At 39.1% G+C, this 14,891-nt stretch overlaps 2 protein-coding genes across 9 annotated transcripts; both read left to right on the top strand.

Moving 5' to 3' along the window:
- Positions 1-162: 162 nt before the first annotated feature.
- LOC107217892 (transforming growth factor-beta-induced protein ig-h3) lies at positions 163-6,119 on the top strand. Of its 5 annotated transcripts, none has more exons than XM_046740006.1 (13): positions 282-694; positions 2,179-2,277; positions 2,943-3,007; positions 3,080-3,225; positions 3,376-3,555; positions 3,637-3,940; positions 4,042-4,251; positions 4,335-4,472; positions 4,621-4,736; positions 4,848-5,038; positions 5,128-5,308; positions 5,467-5,589; positions 5,693-6,119. In XM_046740006.1, the coding sequence occupies exons 1-13, from the start codon at positions 603-605 to the stop codon at positions 5,903-5,905; spliced, it is 2,058 nt and encodes a 685-aa protein (XP_046595962.1). In that variant the 5' UTR covers positions 282-602; the 3' UTR covers positions 5,906-6,119. The 5 variants fall into 5 exon arrangements, with proteins under 5 accessions (XP_046595964.1, XP_046595962.1, XP_015511068.2 ...); XM_015655582.2 differs by having other exon boundaries at positions 284-694; positions 4,618-4,736; XM_046740009.1 differs by lacking the exon at positions 282-694 and adding an exon at positions 1,721-1,879 and having other exon boundaries at positions 4,618-4,736.
- Positions 6,120-6,697: 578 nt separating this feature from the next.
- On the top strand, positions 6,698-14,777 carry LOC107217932 (TAR DNA-binding protein 43). Of its 4 annotated transcripts, XM_046741418.1 has the most exons (6): positions 6,698-6,863; positions 6,924-7,171; positions 7,450-7,619; positions 9,663-9,803; positions 11,666-12,708; positions 13,786-13,928. In XM_046741418.1, exons 2-6 carry the CDS (start codon positions 6,934-6,936, stop codon positions 13,793-13,795), a joined length of 1,602 nt encoding a protein of 533 aa, XP_046597374.1. In that variant the 5' UTR covers positions 6,698-6,863; positions 6,924-6,933; the 3' UTR covers positions 13,796-13,928. The 4 variants fall into 4 exon arrangements, with proteins under 4 accessions (XP_046597374.1, XP_015511127.2, XP_046597375.1 ...); XM_015655641.2 differs by having other exon boundaries at positions 6,701-7,171; XM_046741421.1 differs by lacking the exons at positions 6,698-6,863; positions 6,924-7,171 and adding an exon at positions 8,191-8,427 and having other exon boundaries at positions 7,484-7,619.
- The last annotated feature ends 114 nt before the right edge of the window (positions 14,778-14,891 follow it).

The raw sequence follows: 14,891 nt of genomic DNA, 5'->3' as shown, positions 1-14,891 counted from the left end.
AGCGTACGCATTGTTTACGCGTCATGCGTATTGCTTATCCGCAGGCGAATTGAGGTCGTACAATTTACGATGCCGGTTGACGAGTTGCCGAATGGTCTTTCTGATATACTAAATTTGTGGGTGATCTCGTTGCGGCAAATTAATAAGGGGAAGAGGCTATGCTTCTCCCCAAGTGCTGGACCACTTGCATACTTTTAGATACAAATTTTTTCCTAGAATTGAATGTAACCTGGTGCTACTTTTTTGTCATAAAAATGCGACACACTGACCCAACAAGCATAGTCTTAGTTGTACTAATTTCTTGTTGTCACTATCTGGATCTTTCATTATGACTTGACGCGGCATATTCGGCACTCGGACTGATCTCACTATATTTAATCGTTACTCAGCATTCGGTATTTGGTAGAAATATGTCACATGTGTGTTCAGTATCGTAACGGACATCGGACGGATGTACCGAAATCGCAAATTGCGTCTCAGAATTTTTACTTTACAAACAATGTAATATTGCAGGTTGTAGAAATTTCAATTCACTTTCAATTATAATTTGAAACTGATCTTCGAACATTCAAGATCAAGATTTTTTGAATAATCGGCCTAACATGAATGTAATTACATTTTTACTAACGGTTGGCGTGGTTTCTGCCAATCCCAGTATACCCTGGTGGAACATCAAAGCTGCTCAAGAACAAGGGTATGTTCAATTTGTAATTGTAAGCCAAATGCTTTGTTGTTAAATCATTCGCCGATTTAATAATATCCTCGCATATAATTTACAAATAATTCATGAACATGATGCGTAGAACTTTTTAAGTACTGATCATTTACCGACAAATACGAACTTGTATTACTAACGCGTTCCCAAATAATTCCTTCAACTCCCACTTGGCAGTTTCATTATTTTTTCTGTGAGAATTTATTTCTTACTTGTAAATGCAAATGCATAAGTCCAGAATATAATTTTGTTTCCTCAAACATCCTGCGTTCTGTATTTTCATTTACTTATAATTGACGTGACGTGTTCCGTGTACGTCACTCGGTGCCGGGCTAATGAACGTTTCAAATTTATTCATTATTTAATACATTACTAAAACTAATGCGGGCTGCTAGGACAAGAGCCGCTATAACAATGGCGTGATGGAATACATGATTGTCAGTAATCGTGACATTATTTATCGCTGAAAGCCTCGAGGGGTCATTTGCCGATTTCAGGTCGTCTTGGTGTACGCCGCATACTTATACGCATAATCGTCAGCGACCGTGTATTTTATTCTAACTCAAATGTGCGGACAATTTTTTTTCACCATTTGGAGGTGATAAAATGCCTGTGAAAACCATGTTAAGAGCGCAAATTCGCTTCTTCTTTCACGAAATCGTACTGAAATGCACTAGCGTATATAACATATACCTTGCATAATTCCTTACTAGCTCTGATTATTTTACTCTTCTAAATTGATTCAACCTTCACCAGCTATCCGTGTATGTATGCTGTAGCAATAATATACAAGCATCGGAGTTGTGGCGACCCATTTTTCGTACACATAATGGTACTGATTTCAGACAGGGATCAAGTCGGAAGAAAATATACTTGAGATAAGGTTCTCTCGGTTCATCAAATGCGAACAGATAATGGTTCTGAATCATTTACGTAACGGTGTCAAAATCTTTCGACATATCGAACAAATTGTTGTATACGTGCAAGGCTTGGATTACCTTGATTTTTTCTGTTTTGGTTTAAATTTTTGAATTATAGCTAGAAATATTTTCGACATTCATCATTCAGCAGTTTATGTGTTTTCGTCCACACTTATCCCAAAAATTACGATGTACCCTTTGAGAATTTAAATTTTCGCTCAAGTTGGCTTCTCTGAAACGGCAGGTGAGAAAGAAAATTGAATTGCAAAATTTCAAAAATCTGAAAAAGCCGTATTAATTTACAAGTGAAACCACTTTTTCATCCTACCTTTTCTTCAATTTGTATTAAACTGAAATATTGTGCACCGTAAATCAGCCGGCATTTATAGGTATCTTTGGATTTATTAGGTAAACGTTACCGTAATTGCTCTTTTTTTTGTTCCCGGCTTGTTCTGTATTAGCTATTATTACACATTTAATGAAACAGTAACTAGCTTAACATGCCGATGAAAATTAATAACTTGTAGATGTTGAAAATTTCAGACCGAACGTTTGCGTCGTGGAACAAGTTCCTGGTACCAATAGGAACTATTATACCGAGTGCAAGTATTGGCGACCAAGAACAATCTGTGGCAATGAAACGTTAGTATACAGCTATACCTGTAACTCGCGTATTTGACTACATGATTAATCACTTATTAATTGAAATAAGTCGCCTAGGCCGAAAGTATTACTAAAAATATTCAAGAAATTATTCGATGCATCGCCCACGTTTGCTATGCGTGCCCACAACAGTCCTGAATCATCAATCTCAGAGAAAAAACGTCAACGCGTTGCGCGTAGATTATACATATGGAAAAGTGTTTGAGTTTTGATGCGTCACATTGAGGAAGTGGTCTAGTATATAGCAATTTTGCAACACTCATAAGTAGCTGTAATATTAAATATTACATTTCTTAAAAAGATTTATTTTGGATAAAGACATTATTTGTTATACTTATACCTATAGAGAACTCCCGTTATGTCGTTCTAGATTTTTATAAAACTACTACATTTGTTTTTCGTGAATTAGAGAAGAAGAAATAAAGAGTATGGAACAAATCTTATATTAATAAATAAAATCAGATTTTGAAATTCTCTTATTTGAAAACCACAGTACAGTCCATTTCATTATTTTAAAGAGAAGTCATCCAATAATGCAGGACCGTATAGTTTTCTTGTAAACTGCCAACACAGACACTTTTGCATAAAATTATAAAAAATTGGCCTGGAATCTTATCGACCTCTTGTTATTATTTTCTTCCCAGGATTATCAAGTACGAGTGTTGTGAGGGATATGAGATGGTGCCAGGCCAATTGGGATGTACAGGAGGTAAAGAAATTCGGTGAAATATCCTCATCTGACACATGAAGAATCACATCTCGTACACGAATATGTTTTCAGTATCGCCATTGACGGATGTCGTGGAAACAGCGAGAAATGCTGGTGCTGGAAAGTTTGCGGATTTTTTAGAAAAAACCGGAGTGGCTACGGAACTTAAACAAGGACTAACGGTGACGCTATTTGCTCCTAGTGATGAAGCTTTCGACGTACGATATTTTGAAACTCATTACTACTATCATAGTCATACTAAACTGCAATCGCATCATCTTAGGTCCCTCTATATCTCATAAGTAAGATTTGCGAACATAACAACAATTATGTTATACAGTAGACAGTACAACTTTGACACTTTCTAGGCTTATGTTAAAACATACGGAGCCATCAAACCGGAGAAAATCACGTCAGAAAAATACAGAAAACTGGCAATGCACCATTTTGTCGATAGAAAACTTTTGTCTGATCAGTGGGGAGCTGATAAATTAATCGACTCGAAATTATCCAGGCACAAAATACGCATCAACAAATATTCAAACGGCGTAAGATCATAGGAGACCTTAATGCAATACGTTTTATGTTAATCTCTATGTGCACGTATAGGTATGAGATCATTTCTTCAGATGGAGACTGTGAACTGCGAGTTAATTATGCGAAAAAATCAGCAAGCTACGAATGGAGTTGTTCATATCATCGACGGTGTTCTTATACCAGATCGATATAAAAATATGGGCATTGTCGAGGCGATTATTGCTGATGGAAGATTCAATGTACTTGCCAAGGCTCTGAATAATACCAACTCCATCGTCGAACGTATTAAAAACAGTGATGTGCCCCATACGTTCTTTGCGCCAAGTGATGAAGCGTTTCAAAAAATACCATGGAGTCGCTGGAGAAAGATTCTTGAGGACAAGGATACTTTGGAAGGTATAAATTGGTATACCATACTTGATTGATATACACGACATACACGCTTCTTGTTATTGCTACTTTATTAACATTTTTGGATTGTTTCCTTGCTGATCCAGCTTTTCTTGCCAACCATGTAATATCCCACGTTGTCTGCCTCTCTGGAGTTATTTCGGAACATCATGCCAAAACCCTTGGCCCACAGAGACTTACTTTGGATTGTACTTCGCGTGGGCGATCGCTTGAAGGCCAAAGGTTGAGGCAGGACTTTTTGCATGGTCTGGATGGACTTGTTTACCTCATCGACGACGTACTTTTGCCCGACAGAGGTGAGTCAAGTGCTATTGTAATTAGGATTCATGTATTCATATAAGATTGATTTACCCACTCGCGGTTTTTCGCTTACCTTCAGCCAAAACTGTCACAGAGTTAGCCAAAGACGAAAAGCTCGGTACTTTTATGCAAGTGGTAAAAAATGCTGGATTAGAGGACGCTTTCGAAAATTTTGACTCTTACACTCTGTTGGCACCCTCTGAAGCGGCGATTTATTGTACGTATACGTGATTTGATTTTCTTTTACACTGCCTTTAAATAAATGTTTAATTTATGCGTTATAAATTTTTTTTTTCTTCTACATTATTTTACACCTTACATTTATGCGTACCATCTGAAATCATCCTGAAACTATTTTTCAGCAGCGATACCTGACGCAGAATTGAAGCACATGGAAACAGATCGCGAAAAGGCGAAGGAATTTGTTCTCAATCATGCTGTTTTTGGCAAACATACCACAGATTCTATTTACGATAATCAGGTGAGACTACAGCTGCATTATATATACACTCACATTGTTTGTTTGCACTGATCATCCTTGTTATTGCTAGAGCTACTGCTTTGAGATATTTTGTTTTAAAAATATTTAAAGGTGGTGATGAGTCTTGATGAAAAGACACCACTGCGTTTTCAAGTTTATCGCGGTAGCGTGGGTATCGAGGATGCAGTGATAGAAAAGGCAGACAAACAGGGGAGCAATGGAGTTTTGCACGTGATTAATAAAGTTCTTCGAACCAATAACAATTCACTGGACGATGTGTTAAAAACAAATGGAAATTTCAGGTAGTCAACTTATTAAAAAAGAGCACATTTATTTCTTCGCGTATGACTTCTCCAACAATTATACCTATATGATTCTAATAATATTTCAGTATTTGGCTACAAGCAATGGACAAACTTCTAGAAATTCAGCCAGCAGAGTTTCAGGAATTCATACGGCCGTCGGAGTCCACCGTAGCCTACACTTACTTTGTGCCATCAGACAGAGCATTCAAACAGTTGGATCAGGCCAAGCTGGACCGATTGATGAACGATTCCACATATTTAACTAAGGTGAAAATTTCACACGCTGACAATTAATGCATACAAGTAATATGTGTATACCTGTTGGGGTGTTGTAGTAATCGTAAACGCATTACGCTTTTTTTCATGAAACTTGATGTGAATAATTCTGCCTACATTTTATTCATATAAATATTTTTTATTTTTAGACTTTAAAGAATCACGTTGTGAATAATATGATGGTTTCGGGAGGATTCCAACGAGATCTTCGGTATGCCGTTAAGACAGAGCAGAGCACAGTTGACATAGTAAAAAAAAACGACACAATAATGGTTAGCTGCGACTATTATTCAAAATTCATCGGTCATATTACAAAACGGGTTAATTATCTATATGTTTTCAAGATTCCGTAAACTAAAGTTAATTTAATTCCAGGTTAATGACGCCAGAATTATTAGGTGCGATATGTTGAGTCGAAACGGAGTTGCACACGAGATAAACAAGGTCCTGCTACCCGAAAATAGTCCGCACCCTCGCCGATACTTGCGAAGAAATCGTGGATCACGACGCGCGGATAGGACACGACTATTATCCTCGCGTTCCGATACTCTACGTAGTCGTGATATTATAACTAACGAACAACAATGAAAACCTATATTTTTACAAGAAATATTATCTATATATGGGCATGAATTATGCAACAAAAAAATAAGAATAATTTAGAATAGTTACTAACTTTCTCCTTTCATCTTTGTATTGAAAAAAAAACATCTATCTGTATCTAATAGTGATGCAATGTGAAAGTTGCACCCGTTGCACGCAAATATTGTACCAATATAACAATGCTATTTTCATATTTAAACATTTGAATTTGAAAATTTCGCGCTCAATCGAATCTGTCACAGAACTTGTCATTTCGTGTTTGCGCACCATAAGACATTTAATGATCTCGCCCGCAGATAGGCAACTGAAGATACTCTTAGTGATCTACCCGCCTGTAGTCAGGCAATTGGTCTTGAAATTATGTTTCAGTGGCATGGGTTATACATGTATGGCGGAAGCTACCCTCCCCTCCTCCCATCGACCTCGCGAAAAATGCAGCCGAAGTGATGAGAGAGGTGAGAGAGAGAGAGAGATGTTAGGGTTACTCTGTTTCTCTCACTCAGGTGTAGAGCGAGAGAGACAGATTATAACCAACATACGATACATATACTTCTTTCAGCTCATCCGTTACACTTTCTGTCAGCGTTGCAAACCCTCTGGTGGCAACAGATCGTACTGAAGGTGAAAGTGGACCGTACTTTGAAATTTGAGGACATATCGAGCAACTGGACCGTACGTCCGTATAGGCGAAATTACTGTACAAATACGGGCCTGACCGTGCGATTGGTAACACTGCTTTCTGTACACACGAAGATTCTTACCTCTAGCTCTTTGCATTTCATGAGGCGCCAGGTGAGGGCGCCAAGAGCGCCCAGAAAGAAACCCGACACGACAACGGACAAAATGGCCACTTCCGGTATCGACTGAACTCTACACAGTCTACACAAGCAGCACCGAAGAAGAGGACGAGAAGGATGAGAATCGAGAAATAGTGTTGCTTGGGGTGTGTGTGTGTGTGTTTGTTGTGCTACTTTTTCTTGTGAGTTAAAAAATCGGGTTGTAGATTTGTGAAAATGTCGTCGTACATACAAGTAGCCGAGGACGAGGGTGAGGAGCCGATAGAATTGCCTACGGAGGACGACAGTACGTTGCTTCTGACTACCTTGTCCGCTCAGTTTCCCGGGACTTGCGGCCTCAAGTATCGCAACCCCGAATCTCGGGCTATGCGAGGCGTCAGGCTCGTCGAAGGTCGCTTACACCCCCCCGAAAATGGATGGGGAAAAGCAGTCTATTTTTGCGTTTTTCCAAAAGGTACGTATTCCCTTTCTAATTACGCTTCCACCACCACCACCACCACCCCTCCCTTCCCCTCTTCCCGGTCATATCACCCCTAGCCTAGTATGTAAGTTTTGATTATCGAGGCATACCCACGTTTTAATTTGTTCTGAAAAGACAGTCTATCGCAGCTATACTTCTGCCATGCATTTTTCCAGAAATTGAATGGTTGCCTTTTAATTGTAAACGTAGGTAGAGTTAGACGGAGTAAAATATTTTCACCGTACGATTGTAAGTCGGATATTGATTTGCAGAAAACAAACGCAAGTCTGACGACAATTTAGAGAATTCAACGGCAAAGACGAAACGAATGGAAACAAAATTACGTTGCACCGATCTAATTGTTCTTGGTCTTCCATGGAAAACGACTGAACAAAACTTGCGCGAATACTTTGAGACGTTTGGCGAGGTTCTGATGGCTCAAGTAAGTTGCAGCAATGATTCTCTTTTTTTTTTTTACCAATTATCCATAGTCAGGTTAGAGTGTAACATAGATTTTATTTCAAGTTTCCATGGTGCATCGCTTTATGCCCTAACAATTGCATGTTGATTCTGTTTGCTCCTATAATTATTCAGCTTCATTTATTAATCAGAGAAAAAATTGCCATGGAACTCGCAATTCATTCTGCTATGATCTTTTAAACCTTAAAATTATTGCACGCATCAAACTTATGGTTTTTAAACCAGCCCTTTCAGTATCATCATAATTAATAATGCTATAATTACCATCACTGTTATTGTTTATATTGATACCATTATTACTAATTTTATTCTTATCCTCACCCATCGCCGTTGTTATTATTATTATTATCATTGTTATTATATCGGATTACCTTGAGTACCAATATACACTACTGTCGGAAGATGTGAACTTGCTTCCTTGCGCTACATGAATATGTATATATGTTGTATAACATTGAACGCATACAATATTTACAAATTACCGTATTATGTATGCTTCTGCCATAATGTTCTATGTATTTTCACATCCTTAGATATTAGTCTATTCGAACGGTAAGCAACCTTCGACTGACCGTAATCGTATTTAAACTCGAGAGTCTGAAGGGGGTGAGAAAAAATGGGAACTCGGGTTTAACCGTTCATCTTGGCCTGGGACAACCTTCGATGGATTCTTTGAAAACAAATGGAGTTTGGATAAAGAGCCAAGATACTATAGAGGATGTCCAACAATGTATCCTGCTGCTACCTTCTCGAGAGCTGATAAAGAACCGGTAAACACACACAGAACAGTGATAACAGAGAACCGAGCTCCGAACATGTTGCGAAAGACGGGGGTGACTATGCAAGAATGCACACGAATCATGTTTTGAATGTATATTCAGCGTGTTTGTCGGTTGTCGAGTGTCTGCTGCGGGGGTGCCATGATATATCTGTGATCCTGCTCTGACACTGGATACGCATATGAGTACGAAAATTTACCTTAGCCAAGTTGTGTACAACAAAATGCCCAATTGGATATTGGCTCAGCCAAGAATTTAATCTACTACAGAGCAGCTACATGAACCAAGGATGTGAAGATGGATAGTCGAGAAAATTAAGTGGAAATAGAGCGAAAGAGAGAGAGAGCGAGAGAGAAAGAGGGTGGGGCTGGGTAATAAGCGAAAGATTGAGAGTGAGAGGTAGAGAGGATGCTGGGGATGTTGGATTGTTGGTGGAAAAGAGAATTTTACACTGTTCAAAGAAACGTCGAATAAATAAATGGGAATATAGCCACAATATTTCATTTGTATGGCTGTGAACCAGGGGAAAATGATGGATGCTGTTGCTGTGAGGAGAGAAGGTGCAACACTTTTGTACTCCGGGCAAAATTCTATTACCATTTCAGAGTGTCTATTGATTCTCAACCGCCTTAATATGTGACAAAGATATCCTAAGCTTTTGACTTTTAAATATCTACCAAAGATCCTGACACCAATGTTGTCTGTGACATAATTATGGTGTGAAACACTTGAATAATTTCAACTATGCTGCAACTATCCTATTACCATGATTTCTACCGTCAGTGTAGACCATAAACACCCTGTGGTCTACATACTACAGATGTCCTTATCGATATCAATGTCATTGTTGATTCAAAACTCTTCAACACATTCATCCCTGTACATCGATGTCAGCGATCATTAAAACTGTTTTGTCACGAATGCAAACCTATTTCACTTTCAATATGATTTCAGAGCGTTGCTGAAATTCATTTAGTATTTCAAATCAAATTCCGATGGTAGTGTATGTGGACTTAGATATTATGTATACATTCGTATATGTAATTAACACAGAACGCGTGTAATATGTGTTGGTTGTGCCTGTAACACCCCTGCCACTGTAATAATTTCTTGACCTACTTACATAAACACCCTAATTTATTATCATGTATAATTCTAGTTATTCATTACGATCTCTTTGTAACGTTTAATATCTGATTTTCTTCTTTCAACATTTTCCTCAACAGGTGAAGAAGGACGCGAAATCCGGTCAAAGTAAAGGCTTTGGATTCATCAGATTCGGAAGTTATGAGTCACAGCTACGGTGTCTCGCTCAGCGGCACATGATTGATGGAAGGTGGTGTGACGTTAAAGTCCCAAACAGCAAGGTAAGAACTTTTACTACACATGCAGTCAAGTGTGATTGAATTGATAGGTATATGATGTGGACAGGAATAGATAAATCATTAGATGTTTACATTTTACATTTTCAAAGAATGTGATGTGCGTAAAGAACCCAATTCATTATTGTACTTTCTGCAGAAATGGCAAATGTGAATGGGGAATATTGTGTTTTTGTAGTAATCATTGTCAAAGTATGAATAACGTTCGATTTTCGATTGAATACTCAAGAGTCTTTTGTACAGTTTGATAGTTGCGTGAGTGGCTGGTTCTGCGTGTAGTGGGAGTAAGCGTGACGGTGTGAGAGTTAATCTTATACTAGGATGTAAGTAACACGCAAAGTGATCAGTGAAGTGATATCTAAGACTTGATATTGAGTGCAAAATATTGTTTTCTAACGTGGGTGATTAAGCAAACTAGCATCGAATTATGAATTATTATTTACATCTTAGAATTATTCTTGTTCGGGGATTTGGAAGAGGCAGAGGTATGAGAGACCATCCTAAATACTCCCTTTATTTCAAGTAACAATTTGCGCTTTCGTTGTGAGTATAAGCGTTATTTGGTATAACAGTTTTGTAAACAATGGTCAAGTATGTGAAATGTGGCTAATAATGACGATAAAGGACTGCAGTGAGGGCAACGATGAATTAATAGCACAAATAACATTATTAACTACTGTTGTAAAAGACATTTTATAGTCACTTCTGGTGTCCTCTTCTTCTTACGCAACAGTGAATGTATTATATGGATACGTGTGTAATAGTGAATTTTGAGTGTCTAAATTATTGGATATATGCAAGTATATAAGGATGGTTTGAATCTGACAATGGGCACTTTTCTTGTTTCTCCAGATTTTATTGTTGAAATTGTCTAATGACTAAAAGTAACTGAGTGAAAAAGAATCTTTAGTATTTGTATGATGGAGAACGGTGGTAGTAGTAGATCCAGCAGAGGGCGTCAATATATATTTAGTATATATCATAACAGTACATTTATGTATACCAGTGCGTGCTGTATAAGACGACATTACTATTATATGCTATTTGAAATAATGTTACATTACATGTAATATGTGTTTGAAGTATGACTCAGTAGTGTGTGCAAATATGAATGTTTAATATGCTCGTGATGTCTGTTATTCATTTTGAGCAACTTACGTCGCGCTTACGAATTATATCCTCACTGATCTAAATTCTCAATAAGTGCCAATTACTTGCGTGAGAAACATCAGCATGGCATAACTCATAACAACAGTTTGAAATTATTATTTCGTCATGGTTCGATACAGATTTGCTATCTACGTTGGTCTTTTTCTTCGTAAATTATTTCTTAATACCTATTATGAAAGATAGAGCAGTTCTTGTATGAATACATATCTTTATATATTTATGCATATGTAGTATTTCAGCAAAATCACCTATATATAGTTTTAACTGGTATGGGAATTGAGTATTCAGTATTGCGGAACTCACGTTTTATTCATTTTGGAATATATAATTCAAACTTCCAGATTTGTTTCTATAACTGAGTTCCGAGTTGACTCTGTACAGTTCATTGATCATTGATTGAACCTCCAAGTTTTCTGCAAATGTTAAAATCTCATTGAAAAATAGCCGATTTTTTTTCGCATTGATTCCAAACGAAATACCCCATCACTCTGCAAATACAGAAGTGTGCGATACTTTCATGCATAGAAATATAAACATATGTGTAGACACTGAATTACATCTGCAGTTGTTGAAATGTATAATCGATAGTCACATGACTGTAACGTCGCACACAGACTGCAGTTACCCGATGAGAACAGTTGGAAGACATTGTCGAGCGGTGGTGTGTCTGGTTACAGAATATTGACGGTATTATGATGGCGCGTCAGTATGATATGAGCAATAACTACCCCGCTGAGTACTATCGTCCGATACCGGTCCACACACCAACGAATCGCCGCATGTCTAATGCCAAGACGTACTCTGCAGCATCGACGGTGACGGGAACTATCTCGATGACAACAAGGAACAACCATCCAACAGGACTAAGCGGAGCTGGACAGGGCAACGGACCCCCGAATCTACCAACCCATTTGCCTATGTCTCTACCTCTACCCACACCTGTACCTCCCTGCACAAACGTCAGATGCGATACAGCATATGACTATCGTCCCACACAATACCCCTCATACCCACCGAATTATCCATGTGATGAAGAAAAATACGATAAGCACTACGAAACAGAGACGAGTTACGACGGTTATGGAAATTACGAAGGTTTCTATGATAAGTCGTATTCGTCTTACGGATCAGCAGGGATGACAATGACTGCTACAGCGAATACAGGGACGCCCCAACAGCAAGCACCTCCGCACAGTTATGACGGTTCAAGTTACGAGTCAAGAGCGACAGGAAATACTCACAATCCATCATCGGCGTCTCATTTACACCATATGCAACATTCGTACCACCAGTCAGGTCCAGATTATCCGAGATATTCTGAGGATTATTCATCTGGCATTGCAACAAACGATTATATCGATCGGGGAAAGTATCACAATAATAACAGTAATAGTAATAATCATTCGTTCGTTTATGAGAGACCCTCAACTTTCTCCTCTACGTCGTACTTATACCCTTCAAGCGAGACGGCAAGATACAACAACAGCAATGATTCTAATGTAGATGTCAGGTACTCTACAACGGCGGCAACATCTTCATCCTCCTCATCTCCTACGGTAGATGCAAGAGGACACCACTATCCACGACAACACCGTCATTACCATCAGTATCATCACGGGCAGGTGGCGCGTTCAAGGCACACATCTACGTCAGATGAGAGAAACAATTCATCTAGTCGGTACAGATCAATTTCAGATGGCAGTAACAGATTCGAAGGAAGGTACAACATTATTAAAGAGAATTACTATGACCGATACTACAAGCATCGTCCAGCCAGAGATTTTCGTGACACAGATATATTCAAGTACCACAGAGTGGATTAGCAACGTTCACTGTGTCATCACTTTCTGTATGTTGTAATACATACATATATATATATACACACACACGTATATATACATACGGTGACTACATACTGACCCTAGTACTGTACAGGTGTATTCGGTAGATTTACGTATAGTTATAGCTGATGTAGACATATACACAATATTTCCTCTTTAACAAAGTGCCAAGTGTATAGAAATGCATCATTTTCCAATTACTTTTTTTTCCATTGAATACCTCTTTCCGTTACGAATGTAATGATGCGAGGAGTTGAACTAGTTAGTTAGATAAATCGTCTGTTCTGCAATACACTCTCAAACAAAGGATGATAAAATCGTATCTGCGTGGATTGAATAAAATATACACATGTGTGTTACTAGTAAAATTGTATGAATTATTGATATGTTATAGAAAAGTGCATATTCTGTGCACCAACTCCCCGTAAATTGTTCTCACTATCTCTATATTTCTCTCTCTCTCTCTCTCTCTCTCTCTCTCTCTCTCTCGCTTTTCGATGCTGACAGTTATCGTTCATTCTACTTTATACTGATAAATTCGATTATGTATTCAATTAGTTTATGGAATGTAAACCCGCGATTACCCATCCACTCTTGAAATACTTAATTTTCGCACTTTGTATGTACTGATTAATGCTTAAAACATAGACTAAATGTCCTTAGCTTAGGGACACGGTTCGTTATTTACTGAACACATTTCATTGATAAACGATTTCATAACTTGATTCAAATGCTACAATTATTCCTTTAGCTGTACTCGTATGCATATTTATATTACGAGCGTCCAAAAAATAAGATTATAATCAGAATCTAATCCGGTTATACTGAGAACGACTTCAAGTGCGCTGTTTCATTTTTGCAAGAGAGATGTTTGATCACCTTACATCATAAATAGATTTAAATAAATATATTGTATACATGTACGTACGTACGACTGATTGTGTGTTTGTGTGTAGGAGGGAATGATCCAACAAGTACCCTGCAAGGTATTCGTGGGACGGTGTACAGAGGACCTGACTGCCGACGACCTGCGAGAATATTTCTCCAAATTTGGGGAAGTGACCGACGTTTTCATACCAAAACCTTTCCGCGCCTTTTCTTTTGTCACGTTCCTTGATCCAGAGGTTGCTCAATCTCTTTGTGGCGAGGATCATATCATTAAGGGCGTTTCGGTCCACGTATCAAACGCTGCACCAAAATCGGAGAGCAATAATAGAAATTTTAATAATCAAATGAACTCCAACATGCGTGGCAGAGGAGGAGGCAGTGGTGGTGGCGGTGGCGGCGGCGGCGGAGGAGGAGGGGGGGTAGGAGGAGGTAGTGGTGGTATGCAGACTGGTCCTATCGACGGCAACATGCAGGGAAACTATCAGGGCAACAGATATATGGGTCATTCGGGTAACAACATGGGGCCGAACGGTTGGAGCAATCCAGGTAGTCGCGGGAATCTTGATATGCCGAATCTCCAGGCACTTGGTATAACTGGTCAGAACAACGGCGGGGGTGGAGGTGGCGGCGGAGGTATGTCCAATCCCCTGGCAATGGGTAGTCTCAACCTCTCCGCCCTTCCAATGAATCCAGCCCTCGTTGCTGCTGCCCTGAATCAGGCATCGTGGGGATTGATTGGAAACCTTCAAAATCAGGGAAACGATCAGGGATATTCTAACCAACCAGGACCTCCGGGTCAGCCGCCGTCGGGGAATAATGCCCTTGGTAATACCGGTAACTCGGGTTTTCTCAGCTGGATGAATCAGGGGGGTGGTGGGGGAGGCGGGGCTGGGGGAGCAGGGGGTGGCGGGGGAGGAGGGGGCGATGGTAATGCTGGAAATCCTGGAGCGGGAGGCGGTGGTCCTGGGCCAAATAATCCAAACGCCTCGCAAGGGGCTTGGCAAAACCATCCGGGGCAACGGGATCAAAAGTCAAATACATTTCTCAAGTATGAGTAAAATTATTCTTTGTTTTATTTTTCTACCTTTTTTTTCAAATTAGCAACCCGCCTTGCTATAGAGAGAGGGCAAAGATGGTTCCGATCGTAGGCTACCTACCTCCCTTGGATTTCCTA

The sequence above is a fragment of the Neodiprion lecontei genome, chromosome 5, assembly GCF_021901455.1.
Source record: "Neodiprion lecontei isolate iyNeoLeco1 chromosome 5, iyNeoLeco1.1, whole genome shotgun sequence".
NCBI lineage: Eukaryota > Metazoa > Arthropoda > Insecta > Hymenoptera > Diprionidae > Neodiprion > Neodiprion lecontei.
This window is presented reverse-complemented; position numbering and strand designations above follow the sequence as displayed.

Bases quoted from the DNA above. Each gene is read 5' to 3' on its own strand.
- LOC107217892 (XM_015655582.2), top strand. From the start codon at position 603: ATGAATGTAATTACATTTTTACTAACGGTTGGCGTGGTTTCTGCCAAT. The intron at 4,252-4,334 runs GTGAGTCAAGTG...GCTTACCTTCAG, and splicing joins CGTACTTTTGCCCGACAGAG to CCAAAACTGTCACAGAGTTA. The intron at 5,590-5,692 runs GTTAGCTGCGAC...ATTTAATTCCAG, and splicing joins AAAAAAACGACACAATAATG to GTTAATGACGCCAGAATTAT.
- LOC107217932 (XM_046741418.1), top strand. From the start codon at position 6,934: ATGTCGTCGTACATACAAGTAGCCGAGGACGAGGGTGAGGAGCCGATA. The intron at 7,172-7,449 runs GTACGTATTCCC...ATTGATTTGCAG, and splicing joins TTTTTGCGTTTTTCCAAAAG to AAAACAAACGCAAGTCTGAC. The intron at 9,804-11,665 runs GTAAGAACTTTT...GTCTGGTTACAG, and splicing joins TTAAAGTCCCAAACAGCAAG to AATATTGACGGTATTATGAT.